The sequence below is a fragment of the Megascapheus bottae genome, chromosome 9 (genome assembly GCF_031878675.1).
Source record: "Megascapheus bottae isolate mThoBot1 chromosome 9, mThoBot2.hap1, whole genome shotgun sequence".
Lineage (NCBI taxonomy): Eukaryota > Metazoa > Chordata > Mammalia > Rodentia > Geomyidae > Megascapheus > Megascapheus bottae.
Genome location: NC_143517.1, coordinates 48,776,594 through 48,799,786, shown reverse-complemented (window position 1 = coordinate 48,799,786; position 23,193 = coordinate 48,776,594). Strand labels below are relative to the sequence as shown.

Here is a 23,193-nt window from a genome sequence, read left to right as displayed (position 1 = left end):
CAATGACCAGAACAACAAAAAAAAAGAATTTGTCAATAAATGCATTTTTATTTGACTAGGACAAATGCTTAGGAGCATAAATACAGACATTTCATAGATATACATTTAATATCATAAAATATTCTTCCAGAATAAAACATTCAAAGCTGTTTTTATATTTTATACACTACTACTTCCAATTATTTTACGTTTGGAATTATCAGCTTGCAGCATGTATAGGTATCACACTATCTCCACACACACACACACAAACACACACACACACAAATATATATTCTTCTTTGTGCTGACTAGAGGACTGAATATATAATTCTTAACCATTTACTTATATGCATTTATGAACTATCTCATAAAATACTTTTACTTTATATTACCTACATTATTAGGTATAACAATATTATTGCAATTTTTATGTCACAATGTTTGCAATTATATTAATTGCAATTGTATTCCAATTTGTGATTTGCTTTTCTATTTTTGTACTAACTTTGATGAATCAATGTTTTAAATTTTAGTACCATCCAAAATATTAATACTTTATTTTCATGGGTCTCTCAATGTAAACTAGTAAATATTTGCTCAGCCTACAATAGAAAACACTCTTTTTAATGTTCTCAAATTTAGAAAGCTGTCTTTTATAATTAGGTCCATTACTGATCAGGTGTGAAGGAGCCTAGGTACATTTTGTTCCGTTTGAGTATTTCCATGGCGAAGAATTGGCATGGCATATATTTTATGAAATCCTAGAAATGACAACTCAATATATTATGTATCCCAGCTGACTGACTCTGGGCACAATTACAATTAAGCATGTTTCAAGTACATTTTTTTAAATGACTACTTATTAACTAAGTTTTGGTAGTGAAATCATTTTATCCTATCTATCCTCTCTCCAATTATATTTTCCCCATGTAACTTTCTATAATCTATTGGCCACAGTCAAATTGTTGATCATAACTAGACAGTACACTTTGCTTTTGTTTTGTTTTGAAGTTTATAAACTTTGGATGTCCTTGCATGAAATACCAGGATGTCTTATTTAGTTTGGGAACTTGCTAGATTCTTCTTATAGTCATAAAATCTACAAGCCTAAGAGACACAATCAGGCAATAGTAGCTACAGTGCATAAGGAAATATCAGTGTCCCATAACTGTTATATGCCTTGTGATTATTTTTATGTTTGCTTCTCTATTTTGCTGCCTGGATTTCCTGTACAACATTTTACACTTCTGACAAATTTTTCCCTCGGATCCTCTCTGCCCCTTTCAACATTCAATAATCTACTTCCTTTCCTGTGGGTACAATGAGAAAGTAAAGATCTTCTTCCTGGAAATTATTTGACAATATTTTCATGACTTGTTATATCATATGAACCATTGGGTATATGTTATGACAGTATATTTTTGTGGCTTCAGTCCAGTTGCTATTTCTTTTCATGACTTGTCTCCATGCTGTCTTAAAGGTTAGAGTGGTACAACTCTGTCTAATATGCTGGTGCTGAATATTTCTCTCTCAGAGGAGCTGAAATCAGTCATGGTATCTTGATTTTCTTTTATACACCTGAAACGTATATGAGAAGCTATACTGTGAGATAATAACTGAATTTTGTGCATAGATGTCTGTCCTTCAATAATACATGTATTTTTACCCACTATTAGCTAAAAAATAAAGTGAATTAATAATGTCAGATTTTCATTATTTATGTATACCATTAATGAACTGCCACAAAGTGATTTTAATTTCATATAGACCAACTATGACCATATCATTGGCCTTTGGTGAAAAAGCAGACCTTAGGAAAAAAGGAGTGGGGTATAGAAATGGGTTTTTACTATAGACAAGCTTTTAAAACATAGTATACTGTGATTCATACCCCTTCCCCAGTGCAATAATTTACTAAAGACATTACATTGCCAATGGGCATGGAAGTGAATTAGCTAAAAAGTCAATTAAAATGAGAATGGACCTTTGGTATTTAATGATTCTTTGTTTTAGAGATCATTCCTCATTTTGAAGCATTTAGATTAATGATTGGATAAATCTCAAGGACAGCTAGAATTTCTACAAGTTTGTGTGAACATAAATAGGATTCAAGAGTATACACAGCTCTTTGTTGTTGGCATTAGGCATGGTGCCAAAAACAATTTGAGGTGGCTTCGATGAAAAATAGACCAATTTAATTCATTACTACTGATAATAAAACAAAACAAAGATAACAAGCTAGTTTCTACACTTTGGTGCATGGATTATAATCATTCAATCTTTTATAAGAAAATCCATGAACGGGTTTTTGTTGTGGTTGTTTTTGTTATTATTGTTTTCAGTTAAGTAACATCACTAAAATAGTACTGATATCAAGAAAACAATTACACATTATGTTAGAAGCAGCTAGCAATCCTTCTTCAAGTCGCTATTCCCTAACATTTTCTCATCTATGAAAGTACAAAATCAAAATATCTGCTTGATTATCTTACAGAAAGCAACTCGATGTTCACACAAATGTTTCTAATAAGAGAAAGATTTTTTTCTTATATAAATAAACTCCTAAATAAAGATTTATGTTTCGACAGCAAAAATGAACACTCTGTACTGAGTTTTCTCTCAGCATGCTATGTGGTATTATAACAGAAGGCATAGAAAGTCTGCAGCTTAACGTAGCCCTAGCATTTTTTGAACATACACACAGTAAGAATACTCATGCGTAACTGTTATGACATGAATTCAGATGTTCATCTCAAATTCTTATGACACATATAGTAAAATTAAATATTAACAATTATTTTGAGTAGCATGTGAAGGGAAGGAAGTTTGAATCTGATGGATTTAAAATAAAATTCATGCTCAGTTCTCAGAGTTCTACCCTTCCTTCCTTCTTTCCTTCCTTCCTTCCTTCCTTCCTTCCTTCCTTCCTTCCTTCCTTCCTTCCTTCCTTCCTTCCTTCCCTCCCTCCCTCCCTCCCTCCCTCCCTCCAGCACTGGCAAAAGAAGGAAGGAAGGAAGGAAAGAGGGAGGGAGGGAGGGCGTGGGAGAGAGGGAGAGAGTCTTTAGGCTGAACTCAGGGCCTGGATGTTGCTGAGCTTTTCTGCTGAAGTAAAGTGCAATACCTCTTGAGCCACACTTTGCTTCTGACTTTTTGTGATTCATCAGAATTAAAAGTCTCACAAACTTTCCTGCCTGGGCTGGCTTCAATCTGTGATCCTTAGATTTCAGCCTCCTGAATGGTTAGTATTACAGGCTTGAGTCACCAGTACCCATCTCCTTACCATCTTTCTTGAAAAGAAGCATATGTTCCATGTATTTTTATTTACCATGAAAGCAATCGCATAATGGGAATTATATCTTTAGAGACACCTTCAAGTTTCATTTTGTCAACATATCTATATTGCACTGAACCCTCCTAGTAATTAAGTTGGGCAGTGTAAAAGTATGTAGAATTGAGTATGTTCAAGTCCACTCATTTGTCTTCAGAAATTATGAAGGTACTTCAAATACATTTTATATGACATCTTAGAAAATATAAATTTTTAATGGTTACTTAAAACTTATTACTATACATGGATTTTATAAATACTATAATACCAGTTCTAAGTTTGGGAAAATAAGAAATTGCCTAGAACTCCAGAACTTCATGTAATTACTTTGTAAATAATTTTCTCACAAAATATTAATGTTGAAAAATACAAAAGCTATACAGCTTTGAACATACATACGTGTGCATACAAGACTCAACAGCAAATCTTTAAAATATTGTTAACCCCAATTTATACTGTAATGCATGGGAACTACAACATAACTATCTATCACATTTTATTTTTTAATGATTTTTCTCCCCTTTTTTGGCTTTGATTACACTATGATTTTAAAGTCAAGGGCTTTTGCTTACTATACATTCACTTTATCTCTTGAGCTGCACTTACTAGACCTTTTTTGCTTTATCGAATAGAATCTTATGATTTTGCCTGGGACTAGCCTCAGAGTATGTTACTCTTAGACCTATTTGGCTTCTAAGTAGAGATAATGTTGGCTATGCTTGTTATTTGCCTAGACTTTGCCCTCCTATCCCAAAAGCAGAAGAAAGAGAGATTACAGGAGCCTACTGGTTTTCAATATTCTCTTCCTAATAACATAGTATTCTAAGGCAATTACATAAAACTTATTGACCTGCTTAGATCAATTCTGCTGTTCTTATAAAAATCCTGTCTAAAATCCAGTCATGCTATTATTTTCAAATCATCACTGGAAAATTCTGTGTTTGAAAATTAGGAGGAATTTTTTTTTTACTCACATTAACTGGTCTGTTTTGTTATTTTTAACTTTCATAAAATTCTTTTTGACTTACTTGTGGAAAATTTGTTTGAATAGCATGTTTTTTTTGTTTTAACATGCTATGATGAGAAGACAGTTGGAATTACACATTCAGAGAGCAAATCTGTAATTTCAAATGCCATTCATCTTCTCATCATATCTAAATTGCGATGATAATAGTTTGTGGTGGACAGAATATGAATTTTGTAGTCAGCAAAACATCTGTTGAATCATAATCCATCCATTAATAAGTACAAAATGGCAAACCAGTAATCCTCTTTAAGATTTACAGAATATTTACAAGGCCATCTCCCCCGCATTTATGGATAAAATGTGCAAGACACAGACAGATTACTGATACTCATTTTAAAATCTTGTCTTTTATAACTACCCATATAATTTTAAGCATTAATTAGTACCTCATTTCCTTTTTCTTCTTGCACAAGCTGTAATCAGAGCTGTCTTTATCAAGATGAAAAACAATCACACCACAACTTATCGTTTCCCAGCCAACATTCCTCAGTAGTAGTCAATGTGTATTTGCTGTATTCACTTTTTTGATATATTTTCCACTAATCGTTAAATGTGATTCATTTCATTGATGCTACTCAGGACAGGGTAATGATCTAATTGCCAGATTTACAGATAGGTTTTTGAGTTCTTTATTTTAATTTTCTTTTTAAGTTATTTTTAATTTATTATTACAGTAATATACAGAGGGGTTACAGTTACATTTATAAGGTAGTGCGTACATTGCTTCTTCAACATTGTTAGTTACCCTCTTCCATGTTTTACTCTCCTTTTTCCTCCCCTACCCTCTCCCAAGTTATAGAGTTCATTTTTGTCTTGTGAATATTGCTATTACCCTGGTTCATCCCTTTTCTCATCATCTTGTTTTCCCCTTCTCTTCCTTAACTCAAATATATATATATATATATATATATATACATAAGCGATATACCAAGTACCAAAGCAAAGAAATAACTTCACATAGTACATTAAAAACAACAATCACAAGGATAAAACTCTTGTTTCCCTATTCTGGAGCTCATTTCTCTTAGCCTCTTCATTTTACTTTAAATTACAATGTCAGAATAATTTGGATTAACTGATCAACTCATTAAGCTTTTAGCAAAGCAAACTGAGATTCTCACAGAAAGAGCAAAAAGATCAGAAAATTAATTTTGACTCAGTCATTTATTAATGATTTAACTTTTAAAAATAAATTTCTTTTTGTAGATGTATTTATTTATTTACCAAAATATGATAATAAAACAAAGTCAGTTACAGTAATAAAAAAGTTGTAGGGTACACTAAGAATACAGTGATAAAAAGAATTATACTAGAAATTTAACTGGTAGCAGTTAAGATAATTTTATCAATAAAAGTCTATAGATTTCACATAAAAGCTTTTCCAAAATAGCTTGTTTACAAATATTTTATATAAATATTTTGTTCCAAAGTTGTGTGACTATTTTTGATATTTAAAATAATATTTATTCATGCATGCATGTGGTAATATCTTATTTAACATGTTATGGTCGTAACATGTATTTGATGGTACATTGAGTGCATAAATATACATATATATGAATAACACTAGTTGGAACTAACTTGACTACATACAGATGAAATTTTTATATGTGTGTTTGTGAACATAGATTAATAGTTGAATAGTTTGTTTTTTTCTTTAAGCAAAGCAATACTTACATATGAATCCACTTTATAATCAATAAGGCAGCACTGTCATCACTAAATAAGAGTATAACATTTTTCTATAATCCTTTTTAAATTCTTTTATTTTAAAAATATCTTTTGTCAAAAAACATGAAAATCATTTTCTGAGTAAGCAGTTTCCTTAATTTCCTTTTTAAGACTCAACCAGAAAAACAAACACCAAAACAAAATAAAACAACAGAAAAAGAAAATGCAACTTAGTGCAAGGAAATAGGAGGGAGTGGATGAACCTTAAGTCCTTTACTGCAGAAGGAAATGTACTCTACTGTACATCAGAGGAAGACTGCTGAGGACAGCTGTAGGCATCTGGGTGAAGCAATGGGGTGGGAGGCGCTTAGCAGATACTAGAACCCTAGGGATTCAACTCCCATGTCTGCTGGGAACACAATCAATTGGCCATTTCAGGGATATATGTAGGAAAGAAGGCATTCACTGAAGCTGGGATCCTCAAAGCAATGTACTTTGTGCACAATTGTCAGAGGCAAAAGAAGATAATAGAGCAGTGGTCCATCTTTAAATATTAGTTTTGAGGTGCCATTTAGATACAGACAATGTAAGTAATAATCAGATTTATGATGATGGGTATGAAATAGATTAAAATGTTTCACTGACTATACTCAAGGAATTACATTTTGTTACTGGAAGTAGCAAAATTTTAACTCTTCCAATGTGCCCTTAGTATTTGAATTTACAGTCATGAACAATGTAATAGTGTCTAAATGTGATAGCTCAATATATGAATACACTGAGTGAGTCTCCACTTACATTCCCATTCCTCCCTTTCAAAAGAAGAGAGAGAAATCTAAAACTGGCAGAATTTTTTAAATAAAGGTCTGCTGAGACAGCCTGGCTATTGTGGAAACTGATGAGTTTCTTTCCCCCTTACCCACTTGTTTCTCAGGTCTCATTCTTTTTCTCCTATATTTGCTATGCTAAGAAAGTAATTTTATAATATCAGTCAGGTGATACATTTCATGAAATATTATACAATTACTAGTATTAAGCTATTACTTGAACTACTCTACTTGACAAAATAACATTTCATACACTATCCCAGAGTACCTTTTGTTTCCATTCAAAATCATATTGCAAGTTCTTAGAAGTTGCAAAAAGTTAGTCTGAGCACTTTACTCGTTTTCAATCGTGTTCTCTATTTCCAGTGTCGATTTTTGGATAGCTTTCAGGATTCACTCAGAATAACATTGGATACTTGGGATCTTGTAAGCTTACACATGAATTTTTGGATAAAAAAACAATCTTTGTGTAGGAGTGTGGTCAGTGGTAAAGTGCTTGTCCTAGTGTGCACGGAAACTTTCGTTTGATTCCTCAGTTCCGCGTACACAGAAAAATCCAAAACCAGTGCTGTGACTCAAGTGGTAGATTGCTAGTCTTGAGAAAGTCCAAGGACAATGCCCAGGCTCTGAGTTCAAGCCACAGGACTGGCAAAAAGAAAAATCTTTTTGAAGAATGACAATGGACCTTCACTAGTATTTGATTTGGGGTAATTAAATTCCATTGTATGCATGGGAGATTGTTTGACTTGCTGGTATCTTCAATCTTGTTCGTTGAGGTTTTTGTTTTTTTATTATTTAATATCTTTACTTCCTTGGTTAAGTTTGTCTCTCGCTATATTATTATTATTAAGCTAGTATAAATGCAATGTTTACCTGCTTTGTATTTCATATTTAAGTTTTCATTTCAAAACTTGCTATATTTATGAAATTCTTTATCAAATCCAGGTCCAGGGATTTTTTGATCAAATATTTATTATGTTCATGATCATCTTTTCTACAAGTACTGATAGTTTGTCAACTTAATTCTACATTTGAAACCTTTTTATTTCTCTCTTCTTGTTTATTGCTCTGTCTAGGCATGCTAGGATAATAGTATAGTATAGTAGAAGTCTCTGGAGTGTGGAGATATTTATCTTATTCTTAACTGTGGCAGTATTTCTTTATTATTTAATATGATATTGTCTTAGAATGCTTGTCCTGGAATAAAACAAATTATCATCAATGAATATGATCTTTAAAGTGTGAGTTTATAAAAACCCTGGATATGTGAATTTTGAGAGTTTTTATCTTGTTATTCATAAAAAATTGCCGTATAAGGCTATTTGAATTATGTCTCTGTTCAGTTTTGGAAAATAGTAATGACTGCATAAATTCAGCTTGTTACCACATCTTCATTTTCTTTTTCTTTGTTCAATTTTAGTACCACTGCTGTAGGTTACTTAATTTTCTGAATGAATTAAACAGTTTTCCATACAGACCTAGATTTTTGTTGATGTTGTGAGAATTTATTATTGCTTTAATCTCATTGTTTGTGATACATCTTTTGAGTAGTATAAATTCTCTTTCTTCAGTTAGGCAGATTGTCTATGTCTGGAAATACATCTAGTCTCTCTAAGTTTTCTAGTATGTTTTAACATTTTCAAAGTATTATCTCATAATCCTTGAGTTTTCATTTATATTTGCTGTTTCACTGTAGTTAAATGTTGGATTTGTCTTATTTTCTTGGCTATAGATTTTTAATCTTATTTTTAATGACAAATTTATTATTTCATGTTTTTTTTCAGTTTCCATTTCTTTAATTTCTGCCATTATCTTTATGTCTTCTTTCTGTAGGCTTACTTGGGTTTGTCATGTTCTTGAATTGTAGGCACTTTAGGTGTTCATTTGTGAGGTCTACAATAGGGTCTGGTTTTTTTTTTTTTTTTTTTGCCAATCCTGGGCCTGAGTTCAGGGCATAAGCACTGAGCACTGTCTTTGGACTTTCTCAAGACTAGAGCTCTACCATTTAAGCCTCAGCACCACTTCCAGGTTTTTTCTATATATGTAGTATCGAGGAATTGAACTCAGTTCTTCGTGCATGCTAGGCAAGCCTTCTACCACTAGGCCAAACTCCACCCCTCATTTTTTTTCAAATTTGATACTCAAAGCTACAGTTTTACTCTTAGCACTGTCTTTGCTTTATCATAAAGATTCCAGTAAATTGTGTTTTCCTTGTCCTTATATTCCAGGAATGTTTTAAGTTTTCTTATTATGTGATTTATTGGTCATTCAGAGATGTGCTGTCCACTCTCCATGTGTTCGAGTAATTTCTGTAGTCATGTGCACACTATTTCAGTTCTAGGCTAATGCCATGTTGGTCTGATAGGAAACAGACAGTCACTTCAAGTTTCTTGTTTGTCTCTTCTGATTGATTTTAGTTTAATATTTGTCTAATTAAATGTAAATATAGTTTCTCCTGCCTGGTTTTTATGATCTGCCTGTTGGAAGATATTTTCTCCATCTTTTCTCCTTAAACCTCCACATATCTTTGACAGTGAAATTTGTTTCTTTGAAGCAGTGCCTATTGGGTCTGGACATTTTAGGACAAATTTCCATTCTATGTCTCATCATTAGAGAGCTTATATGATTAACATTCAGTGTTACTACTCAAAAATATATTACAGTAACTCTCATTTTGAAATTTTATGGTAGTTGCTTCTTTCTTCTTTCTCTTTTGCTAATATATTCATCTTTTAAGTGTTGAATTTTTCATATTTTAGAGGTATCCTTTGTGTTCTGTACTTAAGATTCCTTTGAGTATATTGCCTCCAGTGATGGTTTAATAGTTATGAACTTTCAAAATATGTGCTTATCAGGGAGTTTACATTTCTCTCCAAATTATGAAGGATAATTTTTCCATATAGACCAATTCAGTTAGCAATTATTACCTTTTAGGTATTGCTTATGTGTTTTCATGTCCTCACTGCATTTAGTTTGTGTTGAAAAGTCTGCTTTTATTTTAAGGGGTTTGCCTTTTTAGGTAACTCATTGCTTCACCTTTACAGGTTCCAATATTTTTTCTTTGTCATGTATATATTTAAGTGTATTAACTACAATATGACCAGGGATGTTGCTAACCTGCTGGCAGCCTTTATACTCATGAAGTCACTGTCTGGTATCTGAGCCAAGCTTTACTTCACATCTCCTGTGTCAGTCTTGATGAGGATTTTAATTTATTCTGTGTCCTGGGAGTTTTAGTTCAGTACTCTGGGCCAACAGCAGTGTCTATCTTCTTGGTCTGTATCTGTGTATCCAGGTCAAAAGTAGATATTTGGTGGACAGTCTCTGTACAGTTAGATGAATTCCAGGCAGACAGTGCCTTTTACTGATTGTGGAAACTTCTCCCCAAGCTCTCAGTCCAAAGTCTAGCAGGCAAGCCTCAGAGTCTTGGCAAGCACTGCCAGGAGATCACTCCTGAATTTGAAGACCTGGAGTTATAATGCCAATGTTTTTGCTTAGCTATTGGGGCCTGTCCTGTGAGAGGAATATTGTGTGGCAGTGCTAGGGCTTTGGTGGTCATAGTACAAGAATCCATACTTTCTGTTATTACTTGCCTCTTGTGGGAGGCCAAGTTAAAAATTACTCTGCTAGATATACTTGTTTAGAAATTCTGAAAACAATTACGTGGAAAAAGGTGTATCAGTCAGGGGAAATGCTGAGTTTGAGCTTCTCTGAAAAAAAAATTTAGCTCAAATATTTCTATTTGGTAGATTTGTAGACAAACAATTGTCTTGAATAGAATCAAAATGATTTGAAATTAGACTAGGCTACTTCCCAAGAATGTCTATATTAAGAAGTAACAAAATCAGAGAAAGGAAGAAAACTTGCTCAGGACCAATAGGAAATGGCAACATGACAATTACTTTAGAGATTTATGCTCCTTTGTTGTCACTGCTAACCAATAAGAAGAATTTTTAGTTATCAGCAAAATAATAAACATGAAAATAATATTGACCATATGTAAGCACAATCTTAAATTTACAAGCTTTACTTCACATAATTTTTTAAATAATTATGGGATAAGTCAATGTTACATCTTCTTATTCTTAGTTTATTTGGAAAAAAATCCCATGTCCAATATCAAATTGTTAAAAAAAGAATCTAATTGTATTTTTCAATACATGTTCATCAATATCCTATTTGATATTTTATTGAATCTGGAAATTTTGATATTAACCATACATTTCTGCAACAAAGATAGGAATCATAAATATCAATAGATAATAGTCAATGATTTCCTTTTATCTAACATTGCCAATGAGTTTATTTACTTTCAGATAGTAAAAATTTTAGTTGTCATAGTCAACTAATTTTCAAAGCATTAAAATATTAAAAATATAGTTATGAACAGGTATCATTGTGAGTTTGACATTTATATATTTAAATATCTAACCTTGTTTAATTGTGCAGCATTATTTCCTTTCATTCAAGTTATCTCAATGCTTTAGTAGATTTTTTTAATTCAAGTTCCTTATAGCTTTAAAGATCAATGATTCATTGAATAAAGAAATAAAAAAGTAGGAGACATTAAGGTAGTTTTGAAGTACTCACAGAGAAGAGAAAATCAGTTGAAATGATACCCTTTTGATGGAGATTTCTTGTTCTATACTATATGCATCATGGATATAATGTTAACCTTGAAAAAACAATTTCCAAAGTCACTGGTAAAATGATATATGCCAAAAACTTGCCTCTAGATCTAGTGAACTGAGGGTTTTTTAATCTCTGCTTCTGAAAGAAGGAAAGGTATTTTCCGTGAAAAATAGTTTTATAGTCTAAGTACATCACATCACTGAACATTAAGGAAACAAAGAAAAATATAAAAATAAAGCTCAGTGATGTTTAAGGACAGCTGTTTTAAGCTTTGGTCCAGGATATGAAAATCAGAGACAGACTTCACTAATTTGCAGAAAATGTAAAATTTGCAGAAATTTTATGATAATATGTCATGAGCTCAATATTTTGGAAAAACAGATTTGTGGTTTTAGAATAAAAAATCTTGTAAGCAGTTGGGAAAAAAACTTCAGTGCTAATACCTGCAAACCTAACACACTTATCGATCAAGGCACACTTTTACATCACAGAATAAATGTAGAAAAGTAAATTCATCAGCAAAATCTAATAAGGAATATTGCTACAAAGAGAGGTAACAGAAATTAAGGGAGTCAATAAGACAGTTAACAGACTTCCTAACACAGATTTTCTAGTAGTGTGGAAACAATGAAAATGAAAACTAATGAATTCCATGGTTTACCTTACCATCTGTATTTATATTCATATATCTTTACATGCACAAGCCATATAATATCTACATGTTAATAGTTATCATCTATTATCTCTCTGTCCATCTTTCTCTCTACCTACATTTCTATATTTACATCTCCACTCTGGACACAGATTCTCACTATGTTAAATTTTTCCTACTTGCACTTAAGTTTTAAAATATTTCAAAGTTATACATTGTTAAATAACAATACATGTACTTAGAAATGCCTTATTAATCAATATGAATGTTATGTAAACATAATACAGTTATGCTTAGAGAAATATAATAGTCTAGCGACTTCACATTTTGGCTATTTGATAAAGCTTGATATCCTCAGTCTGCAAACTCTCATCTCATTGTAGTATAATGACTATCAGAGTCATTTATAGAGTGATGTAAGTAAGTTCACTACCCCTAGGCAATAAGAGCCATACATACTTACCATTGTTGACTGAAATGCCATCATATGACTAATGGCTAAATTTCATAGAATGTTCATTTCTGAAAAATTTAGAACTCTCTTAATGACATTTACTCAAAGATTGTCATGAAGATCTTTACCTTTAATATGACTGACATGTACCATGAATTATACTGTGCTTCTTGTACCTTGATATTAAAAGAAGGGTATGATTAGAATGGCCATTATCAAGAAATCTAATATCAACATATGCTGGTGGGGTTGTAGCCAGAGGGGATCACTACTGCATTGTTCTTGGGAGTGTAAACTTGTCCAACCAGTCTGGAAAGCAATATGGAGGTTCCTCAAAAGATTAAACATAGAGCTCCCCTATGACCCAGCAATCCCATGTCTGGGTATCTACCAAATATCCAGAAATAAAGCCATACTAAACCTACAAACACAATTATGTTCATTATAGCATTATCCAAAATAGCTAAGATATGAAACCAAATCAGATGCCCCTCAGTAGATGAATGTATCAAGAAGATATGGTACTTATACACAATGGAATTCTATGCTGCCATCAGAAAGAATGACACTGCCCCATTCATAAGGAAATGGAAAGACTTGGAAAAAAACATATAAAGTGAAGTAAGCCAGACCAAAACAGGCTTCATGGTTTCCCTCATTGGGAACAATTAGTGTACATTTAGGATTCTCCTAACAGAGGATCATAATAGCTCAAAAGTTATGTGCATATGTCCATATAGGAAGAGGCTAGGCTAAATGAACTACAGAATATGGAAACAAGAGGTTCATATTTGTGATTGTTTTTTCAGTGTACTGTGTGAAGCTATTTCTTTTTTCTTCTTCTACCCTTAAGGTTTAGTTCATGGTGTTACTGTATCTGACTTTGGTACTAGATATATTGTATATGTGTTTATTTGTGTATTTGAAGTTTGTGTATTTGAAGTTTATTTGTGTATTTGAAGTTTATTTGTGTATTTGAAGTTATTTGTGTATTTGAAGTTTATTTGTATATCTGAAGTTTATTTGTGTATTTGAAGTTTTTCTGTGTACCATCTGAAGTTTTTCTGTGTACCATCAAACAGTCATGACAGTATTTTTCTTATATTTTATTGTAACTAATAAAGGAGTTACAGTTATATTTTCCAATTAGAAGGAGCATTACTTCACAGGCACTGATACCCCTTCTCAAATTTTTGTCCCCATTTCCCTCCCCTATACCCCTAAGTCACTATTTTCTTCTCTTTAGAAGCTTCCATTGTGAGAATCTCAGATATGCATACAATATATGTAGAATAACTTCATCCTCTCATTTGAATTTCCATCTAATGGCAGTAATTTTTGTTTGTTCTTTTGTTTGGCTTTTTTTTGTTATTTTCTGGGTTTAAACCCATTGTATTGATTTTCCTTTAGTTTATAGCAATTTCCCATTTCAGCCACAACCACATTCTGACATTTTATAAAGTAATTTGAAAGAGAATGTCAATGTTTTTCTACTTGGCTAATTATCTGAGACAAAGTGATGATTGTTTGAATGGCACCTATCAAAGTTTCAATTTAGAAAAATTATTGCATTTCAACTATTAATTGATTAACATTTCAATTCAAATCTTATTAAAAAGCAATATGAGGGAGCTTTATAGTTCATAATTTTATTCTATTCTTAATATATTTATTTGATGACTTTTAAAAGTATTCTCTTGGGAAAATCACTGGTGATGTGGCAATGGTTTTCATTTGTCTTCCAAATCTTTAATCCAGTGACTGTATAATCAGGATCTCACAATCTTGTCTTTGCCATCTCCAACCTATTAAAGTTCTATTGTGGATAACTCATCAATAAACTCTTAAAATTTTATGAAGAAACAAAGATGAGTTAGAGGTGCATTTGCCTTCATCAAAGTATTGATCTTCTAGTAAAACTACAGTTAGCACAAATGAATTTACCACTATACCACTGTTGCACAGCTGTGTGAATCTGAGAACATGAACAATTTATTTATCACTTCTGAGCTGTCATTTCTTCAACTGGTAGTTAGAAAAAATCTGCATGTACTCTTGTATTACTGTCAAAGAAACACAAAATATCATTCAGCATTCAATTTTTTTCCATTTATCATTCTGAAGAAAACATAAATGATAATAATTTTCTGATATGTGCAAAACACTAAATTTGACCAATGTTTGAATATGTACCAATGACTCCATGGGGAAACAGTATTATCTAAGAAATGGTTTTCCATAATCTACAGTAGGGGGCATAATGAATATATATATATATATATATGTGTGTGTGTGTGTGTGTGTGTGTGTGTGTGTGTGTGTGTGTGTATAGTGAGAGAGGCTCAGACTGACACAGAGACAGAGACAGAGAGAGAAGTTGGTTATGTGATTTAAAATTTAAACGTTGTTGGGTAAAATAATTTTACTACTAATATTTCATTTCATTTCAGGTTAACAGGATTCCATTTGCCACCACCTGTGACAAGTACCAAATCTGTGTTTTCACTACGTTTGACCAGTGACTTTGCAGTGAGTGCCCATGGGTTTAAAGTATATTATGAAGGTAAGTGATAATGACTTCAGAGGAATCACTTCTCTGTTTAATGATGTCAAACAAGGATTCTTCACATTGGCAAGAACAGAAGACTCAATATGAGAAAAAGTTTATCCAGCTATCTTGAGTCATGTCACAAGATAGTTTTGCTACTTATTAATTAAATTACAATAGCATGCTACTTTGTACTGCTTGAATTTAGTCTCCCTAGAAATGGGATACTTTCCAATTTATTTTCTTTATTTAATCATACAGTAACTACAAAGTTAGGCACTGGCAGAAAACATGAAATTAAGAGGATAGACTAAATTTGGCATTCAGTCATCAATGGGTCTAATTGTTCCGGTATGGTACCTCTGTACCAGAAAGGAAATGAGTATTCTGTTTTCTCTGAAGTGTGCCATCAAGAGAGAGAGGGGGGAGGGAGTAGAGGGAGAGAAACAAGCTACACATGCAAATAAATTCAGTTTTCTCTACCTTTAATACTAAGGTGAAAATGTCTCTTCTTTTCATTTGTATTTCTACATATCACTAACAAAATAACATTCAAACATTCCAATTATATATGTTTAGAAAATATAATTAATTATCAGATCATCCACTGGGACAAAAATTTTTGCTTTTCAAGACAGTTTCATGTACTTGCAGTAAATTTAACTTACATAAGAACTGGTAAAGTAACTGTATTGCTGATATTTATCCACTTCTAGCTAGTTCTGAGCAATTCTTGATGTAACACTAAGATGCGTCTTCAACTGCAAAGAAATATAAAATAATGCAATTAAATGTTGCACCAATATCAATGCATTTTGATTTCTCTACTTCATGAGGACAATCAAAAAATAGCTCGAGAAAGTGATTCTGATATTTTCCCCAGTATTTTTATATTACCTAAAATTATTTAAATATTGTCTACTTTTGTAAAAATATAGAACAAGTCAAACTAAAATATTAATTAAATGTTGTCTTCCAATATGGAATAAATTTCTCTTCTTCATATTAAGTCTATGCAATAATATTAATTCATTTCATAATTATAAATTTTCTAATGAAAGTCACTCACAAATTTCAAAGCCTAATATGGACTTTAATGTTTCTTTTGAAAAACTGTGGATAACTATTGGTTTGTCGATATATTGAATACTTATGTATAATTTCACAATTTATTTTGTGTTAGTATTATGACATGAACTCAGAGCCTCATGTTCTTGCTAGGCTTTTTCATTTATGGCTTGACATCTACCACTTGAACCATGATTCTACTCCCAGCTTTGCTGGTTAATTTGTGAGAAGAATCTCTCAGCCTCCCAGTTGGTTTGAACTTCAATCCTCTGATCTTTACCTTCTGTGTAGCTAGGATAATAGGCTTGAGACAGCAGGACCTGGCCAATGATATTTTAATCTTTGTAATATATATATATATTATTTTTTGTACGTGTCATGGGCTTGAAGTCAGCCTAAGAGCTGTCCCTGAGCTCTTTAGCTCAAGGCTACAACCCTATCCTTGAGCCACAGCCCCACTTCCAGTTTTCTGGAGGTTAATTGGAGATAAGAGTCTTGGGTCCTTTTGTGCCTAGGCTGGCTTTGAACCTTGATCCTCAAATCTCAACCTCCTGAGTAGCTAGGATTACAGGCGTGAGCCATGGCTCCGGGCCTGTAAAATATATTTTAATTCACATTTCTCTAACCACATACTTTGTAATATGAAGTATTGGTTCAATATCTCAATCTGTGTTTACAGCTTCAGATGCTTTTTACACATCTCCTGATATTCTATTATTTCTCCCTATGAAATTATACAAACATAGAACATCATGCGGTATTTGTCTGTATTATTTATGGTTAAAAAGGACAAATTCAGTAGCAATCCCCCAGTTGGGGGATGTATTTAAAGTTGCTAGAAACCTAATTCTCAACAGCAATGAAAAGGAAGCAAATTGTCATTCCTCAACAAAGGAGGTAATCAAAGCAAGGGTGTCCCCAGAGTAAAGGTACTAGACTCTTGGGGTAGTCAAGCCTGCCATTGAGAGGAATGTATTTCTGTACTGCTCTATTTTTCTGTTGTAAATTTATACTTTATATATATATATATTCAATATATAAAAATCTATGCTACCCTCAATATTGCTTTTGAATAAAGATATTCAGTACATCTGCCTACAAGACTAGAGGTTAATTGGGGATAAGAATCTCATGGTCTTTCGTGTATGGGCTGGGTTTGAACCATGATCCTGAGATGTCAGCCTACTGAGAGGATTACAGGCGTGAGCCACCACACCCAGCTTTTTAACTATTCTAATTATTAAGTTAAAGAATGAATCTGCAAGATATTAAGTTACATTTCAGTAATCTTTAGGTTTTTTCAGTTATAATTACTTATTTTATCTCTCTTGAGTCAAGATAATGTGGTTTTATTTACAGTGTGAAATATGCTAACAATGTCAGTAATTGAAACCTTTCATTTTCTTAATAAAGTATATATATATATAATTTCAATAGCGATTGCTTGCAAGACACTAAAATACTCTTTTACATACAGTATTTTATATAGTGCTTATATTGATATATATTTTCCACAGCTAAATATATTATCTCAATATCCAAATGAAGAAAAAGTAGCAATGAAGTGACTTACAGATAACAGCGTTATCGAGCCTATCAACAAATTGTGCCTATTAGTTTCTCACAGGATTCAGAAACTTTGTGATGGCACTTTAAAATCAACCAACCATGTGAGGTGCATTTGCTCTATCCATGCATGTGATGTTTGAGTAGCATTTTTGCATTTATCTCCCCCGCCCCGAGAAAAACCTAGTTTTTAAACATTTACCAGCCTAAGAGAGTAAATGGCAGGTTGATTGGTACTGAGCACTCTCTCTGTATGTGCTGCTTTTCTTTCTGTCCTACATTACTAGTAATCAGTACTTTCCACACGTAAGTGTTCTTGAAATCCACCCTGTGAACTTGCTAAAATGCAACTTCATAAGGTGCACACCTGGAGTGGAGCTTACGATCCACAACAGTTCTAAAGGATCCACTTATATTTCTAACAGAATCCAATCTGTGTCACACACCTGTATCCCATACATCACAAACCCACTGGTATCAACATCCTTTCAATTTGTTTTAACATTTTCGGCGTCAATTTGTTCCCTGCATCATTCCAAAAGTGTACCAGGGAACTATATTCCTGTGATTTCCATAAAAGCTGGAATTCATCGTAAATGACTCTATTCTTTCTTCACTGTTAAGGCTGAAGTCTATAGTTTCACATAGGGTTAAAAATAAAAGTAAGCTTGAGCTAAAGGGGTGATTGCATTTTAATAATGAGCCTAGAATTAAGACATTTATCATTCTCAGAAATTATGCAATTCTTTATAATGGCAAACTATTAAACTTATGAATGTACCTACTGTTAAAGTGATAAGCACTGGGTTCAATGATTACTTGTGAAAGGAGATGCCTATTCGGCCAGTTTCATTTAAAATGATATCATTATTTTTCATCTATCGTAGCTCTTTATCTGGAGATGTAAAAAATATCATTGATGCTGGGCATGGAATCTTGAGTAGTTAAATATAAATAAATTTAATATAAATACAATCTTGCTATAAAATTTTTTCAGCATATAAACTCAGAGATTTATAGGCTTCCAAAAATATGGTAGACATGTATTAGGATGATTAATGATGTCTTTATGAGAATGAACTCATTTAAGAATAGCAGTTTTATCAATAAACCTACTATGGAAGTACTTAAGAGTTTTATAATTTAAGAAGTTTCAAATCCATTTCTTCTTTCTTTTTGCTATAACTTGAATATATTTTCTTTCCTAGATTTTTGGATAGCATGTAAGACAAACATGCTATTAAGTTTGTATTATCTAAATATGTGACTCCTGATATACTTAAATTCAATTACAATTCTCAATTAACTAATGATACATTATCAAATATTTGGCACAATGTCAAATCAAGGCATTGAAAATGACAAACTGATAATTTTTTAAAAAAACTTATTACTAAGGGCCAGAAGTTTGGCCTAGTGGTAGAGTGCTTGCCTAGCATTCAAGAAGACCTGGGTTTGATTCCTTGGTACTACATGCATAGATAAAGCTGTAAATGGTGCTGTGGCTGAAGTGGCAGAGCTCTAGCCTTGAGAAAGCCCAAGGACAGTGCCAGGCCCTGAGTTCAAGCCCCAAGACTGGCAAAAAAAAAACTAATTACTACATGAAGTACATATGTACTTCATAATGATCACAAAAATCTGTGCATTTGTAGCTTTGAAATCAGTAGCTTCAACAGATGTTAAGAATATGAAAAGTATTCTGAACTAGAACTTATGGTTTCCTCTCATTAATAGAACAAAATGTATTACAGAGGCATTATTTTTTAACTTAATAATGTAATGATTCCCATGATAATAAGCAAAGAAATTGTTTTAGTTGTTAATCAGTGTGACACTGAGAATTGCCATTTTTTAGCACCATGAAATCAAACAAATTCGAATATAGAAAAGAAAAAGAAACGTGTTACTCTATCACTTTCTTCTATAAAATCTTATTTTTTAGATTTTAATAATTACTTTCATAGAAAAGTACTCATTACAGGTGGTCTATAAATTTTTAGTTTAGTCAACGTTCTCTTAAAACCAAACAAATAAAAACTAAATGAATGGAAATCACAAAGTGGAGATATGGTTCAAGTGGTAGTGTCCATTTGAGGGAAAAGAAACAAAAACAAGCTAGTGCCAGAATCTGAGTTCATGCCCAGAACCAGCTTCCAAAGCAAAACAAATAGGAATAAAATAAGAATCAGAGACAAAGTAATAAAGGAAATACTTTTTGAACAAGAGAGCTGGGTTGAAAGATTAATGACAGTTTCTTCCCAATGAGTTATTAAGTAGTTAGCATATTCAAAGTGTTATGCCATTTACGTTAACATTATTATCCCACATTTGGAGAATGGAAAAGAATATTTTTGTCTAATACATTTTTATGTTATTACCGAATGAATTGACTATACATGAAGTCATAAATAAAAAAAATCATGTCTCTTTAACTTTCCAGTATCATTTCCCAGCTATTATTCAGCCTTCTTAATCACCCTCCACTAGTGTATAATAAATTCATATTGAATGAATAAATGAATAAAAATAACAGGTAATCCATTGTGAATATAATAGTGTATGTTGCTTGGAAATCGATACTTCTGATGAATATAAATAATCTAAAATAAATGTATAAGTTTCAAATATAATCGTCAGGATTTCCATTACATTTTTAATATCTTACATTTAAAAGAAGAAAGTTTTCTTCATTTTATACATTATATACCTGAAACTTCAATTATACCTTACTACTTTTAGGTAGATTATGGGCCCTGTCATTTAATATTGTTAGAAAAAATGGAAACACATGTTTTAAAAGTGTTCCTGCGATTTAATAGCTTTTTTCCCTGGTAAAATTCATTTTATGTTAATGGAGCATTTTGTTGAACTAATGGATAATCATGCCCCCGTGAATAGAAAGTTCTGGTAACAATCTTCACATATGATTTGAATTTAGATGTAGTGTTTCAACATTATACACTACCTTTAAGTATCTTTTTAAAACTTTGTAGTGAATTATAGAATACTGAGAGTGGATGTTCAACATGAATATTTTTAATGCTTCCATATCAAGGACTTTTACATAGTTGCTTAACATTTTGAGTACAGGTCTCATTATGTCTTTCTTAAAGGGCTAAAATATAAAAGGTTTATAGAATATCTACTATATTTAATCTCTAATAACCAGATATTTACTAAAAATCCTCAAAGAATTCTAGAAGAATTCAATTTTATCATTTTCTTCAGTGATAATGGGAATATAAACTAGAATATATAAAACCATGAACTTTTTCAGTTTTGTAGTTAAGTTATTCTAAAAAACATACCTAGGTTTAATGGATCAGGCCTGTAATCTTAACTAATTCAGAGGCTAAGATTGCGGTGGCTTCAGTTTGAGGCCAACTGAGGCCAAAGGCTACTTATATCCCATCAGAGCCTGTTAAAGAGCTATGTGTTCATCATTGTTATTTCAGCTATGTGGGAAATATAAATAGAATGATCTCTGTCTAGGCTGACTCATGTAAACAGTGATAATAAAAACAAAAACACCAAGAGAAATAAAGTAGCTCAAGTAATAGAGTCTTTACTTAGTAAGTACATGCTCCAAATTCCAGTTGTTCACATTCCAGTAGTAACCACCAAAATTTTTAGCTATCATGATTTGAGTCACTGCACGGATTACTCCAGAACAATAAAATCCAAGAAGAAAGACAATGAAAATCCAGACATTTGAACAACTCTGATGATTGTAAGTCAATGATAAATTACACACTTTTGTCTGAAAACTGACTGGAAACTTAAGAGTCAAAAGTAATTAATAGAATATTTTATTTCCTGTCTCCAATAAGTTTTTTTTAATGATCTTGCGGCTTAAACTCTGGGCCTTGGTTCTGACCATGAACTCTTCAGCTCAAGGCTAGCACTCTACCAATTGATCTACAGTACCACTTTCTCTGATCTTGATCAAGGTAAACATTTCTACATTTTAGATACAAAGATTTATTAATGTTCCCACTAACAGGAGGATAGTAATTTTTCCTTCCTGATCTTTTGTAACATTTCTTGCTTTGTTTTTGCAATTCTAGTCATTCTAAATTATGAGATGGATGTAGGAAAATGTCCTAGTGAAAACTGGAACAATTATTCTGAGCTATAGTTCTGACTCAAGTGGCAGAGTGAAAAAGCTATGTGAAAAGGCAAAGTCCTTAGCTAATCTCCAGTACTTCAAAAGGAAATGAAGAAAACCAGAAAGCTTCTCCTATATTTTGAATTTGATATAAAGAATGAAATTGGACTAGTTATATTCCTATAAATGATAGAATATGGGAAAAAACTTGTAATTTCAAAAGAACTTCTTTCCCTGTCATTGCTCTTATTATTCTACTGTTAAATGTCTGATTTAAATAAAAGTAAAGATTATTGATAGTTTTCTGAATAAAGAACATAGAAGATAAAGGTAAAGAAGATGTAATATACTTTTACAAAATTAGAAATGATTACAAAAGACTTAAGCTCTTGTTTGAAGTCAAATCCTAACTATGGATAAAAGGAATTTTTAGGGCTTGCCACTGGTACTTTTGTCTGTATTCTTAGTTATTCAAAAGGCTGAAATCTGAGGATATTGGCTTGAAACCTGCCAGGGCAGGAAAATCAGTGAGAGTATTAATAATCTCTAATAAAGTATTCTGAAAAAGTCAAAGTGGCTCAAGTGGTAAAATGCTAGCCTCAATCAAAATAAGTTCAAAGAGAGCCCAGGACCAGAGTTCAAGATTCAACTTTAAAATTTGCTTGTATACACATTTCACATGAGAGATATATTTGTTTGTTGAGCTGTCTCAATGAGGAGCTATTGATGATACAAAGTTCATCACTTGGTTTTACTATGGTAATCACATGATATCTTTTATTTTAGATTGTAAATGGCAGCCATTGTGACATTTTAGACACCCGCTGCCATTTTAGACATGTGCTTAGTTGAGGTGATCATGCCATACTGACCACAGAGAGGTGATAAATCAGATTACATGATTCAAAATTACTAACTGAAGACAGAATTTACAAAATAGAATTCATATTTTTAGTAAAATGTATATCTTGCCTGTTTATATACAAATATATTCAATGAGTTATTTTTCACATATCATATATATATATGATAAATCTGACGTTCAATCCATGTCAAGTCCTATTAAAAATTGCTCTTTTCTGCTGTCAGTGTACATGCTTTTATGAAAAAGCCAGTGACGCGTGTCAAAAGACAGGACAGCTCCTCCCACTCAAGTATTTTTCCCCCTTTTTGAAGTGACATTTATTCTTTGGGAATTTCTAATGTGTAATGCCTTAGGTGAAATCTGTTTTATTGAGTGATTTTTTTAAAGCGCTTTCCTTTCTAAACTGTACTTTTTCACTCCTATTTTGCAACTCAGTCTTTTGTACTGAAGACACTTTTTCTTCAA

The 23,193-nt window shown here is 32.2% G+C and overlaps 1 protein-coding gene across 3 annotated transcripts in view; it reads left to right on the top strand.

Moving 5' to 3' along the window:
• Positions 1-23,193, top strand: part of Csmd3 (CUB and Sushi multiple domains 3) — an 842,017-nt gene that overhangs the window by 100,726 nt on the left and 718,098 nt on the right. For all 3 annotated transcript variants that reach the window (XM_090339296.1, XM_090339294.1, XM_090339297.1), the window contains exon 3: positions 15,024-15,136. In XM_090339296.1, coding sequence (XP_090195422.1) covers positions 15,024-15,136 — 113 coding nt within the window. The remainder of the gene's footprint in view (positions 1-15,023; positions 15,137-23,193) is intronic.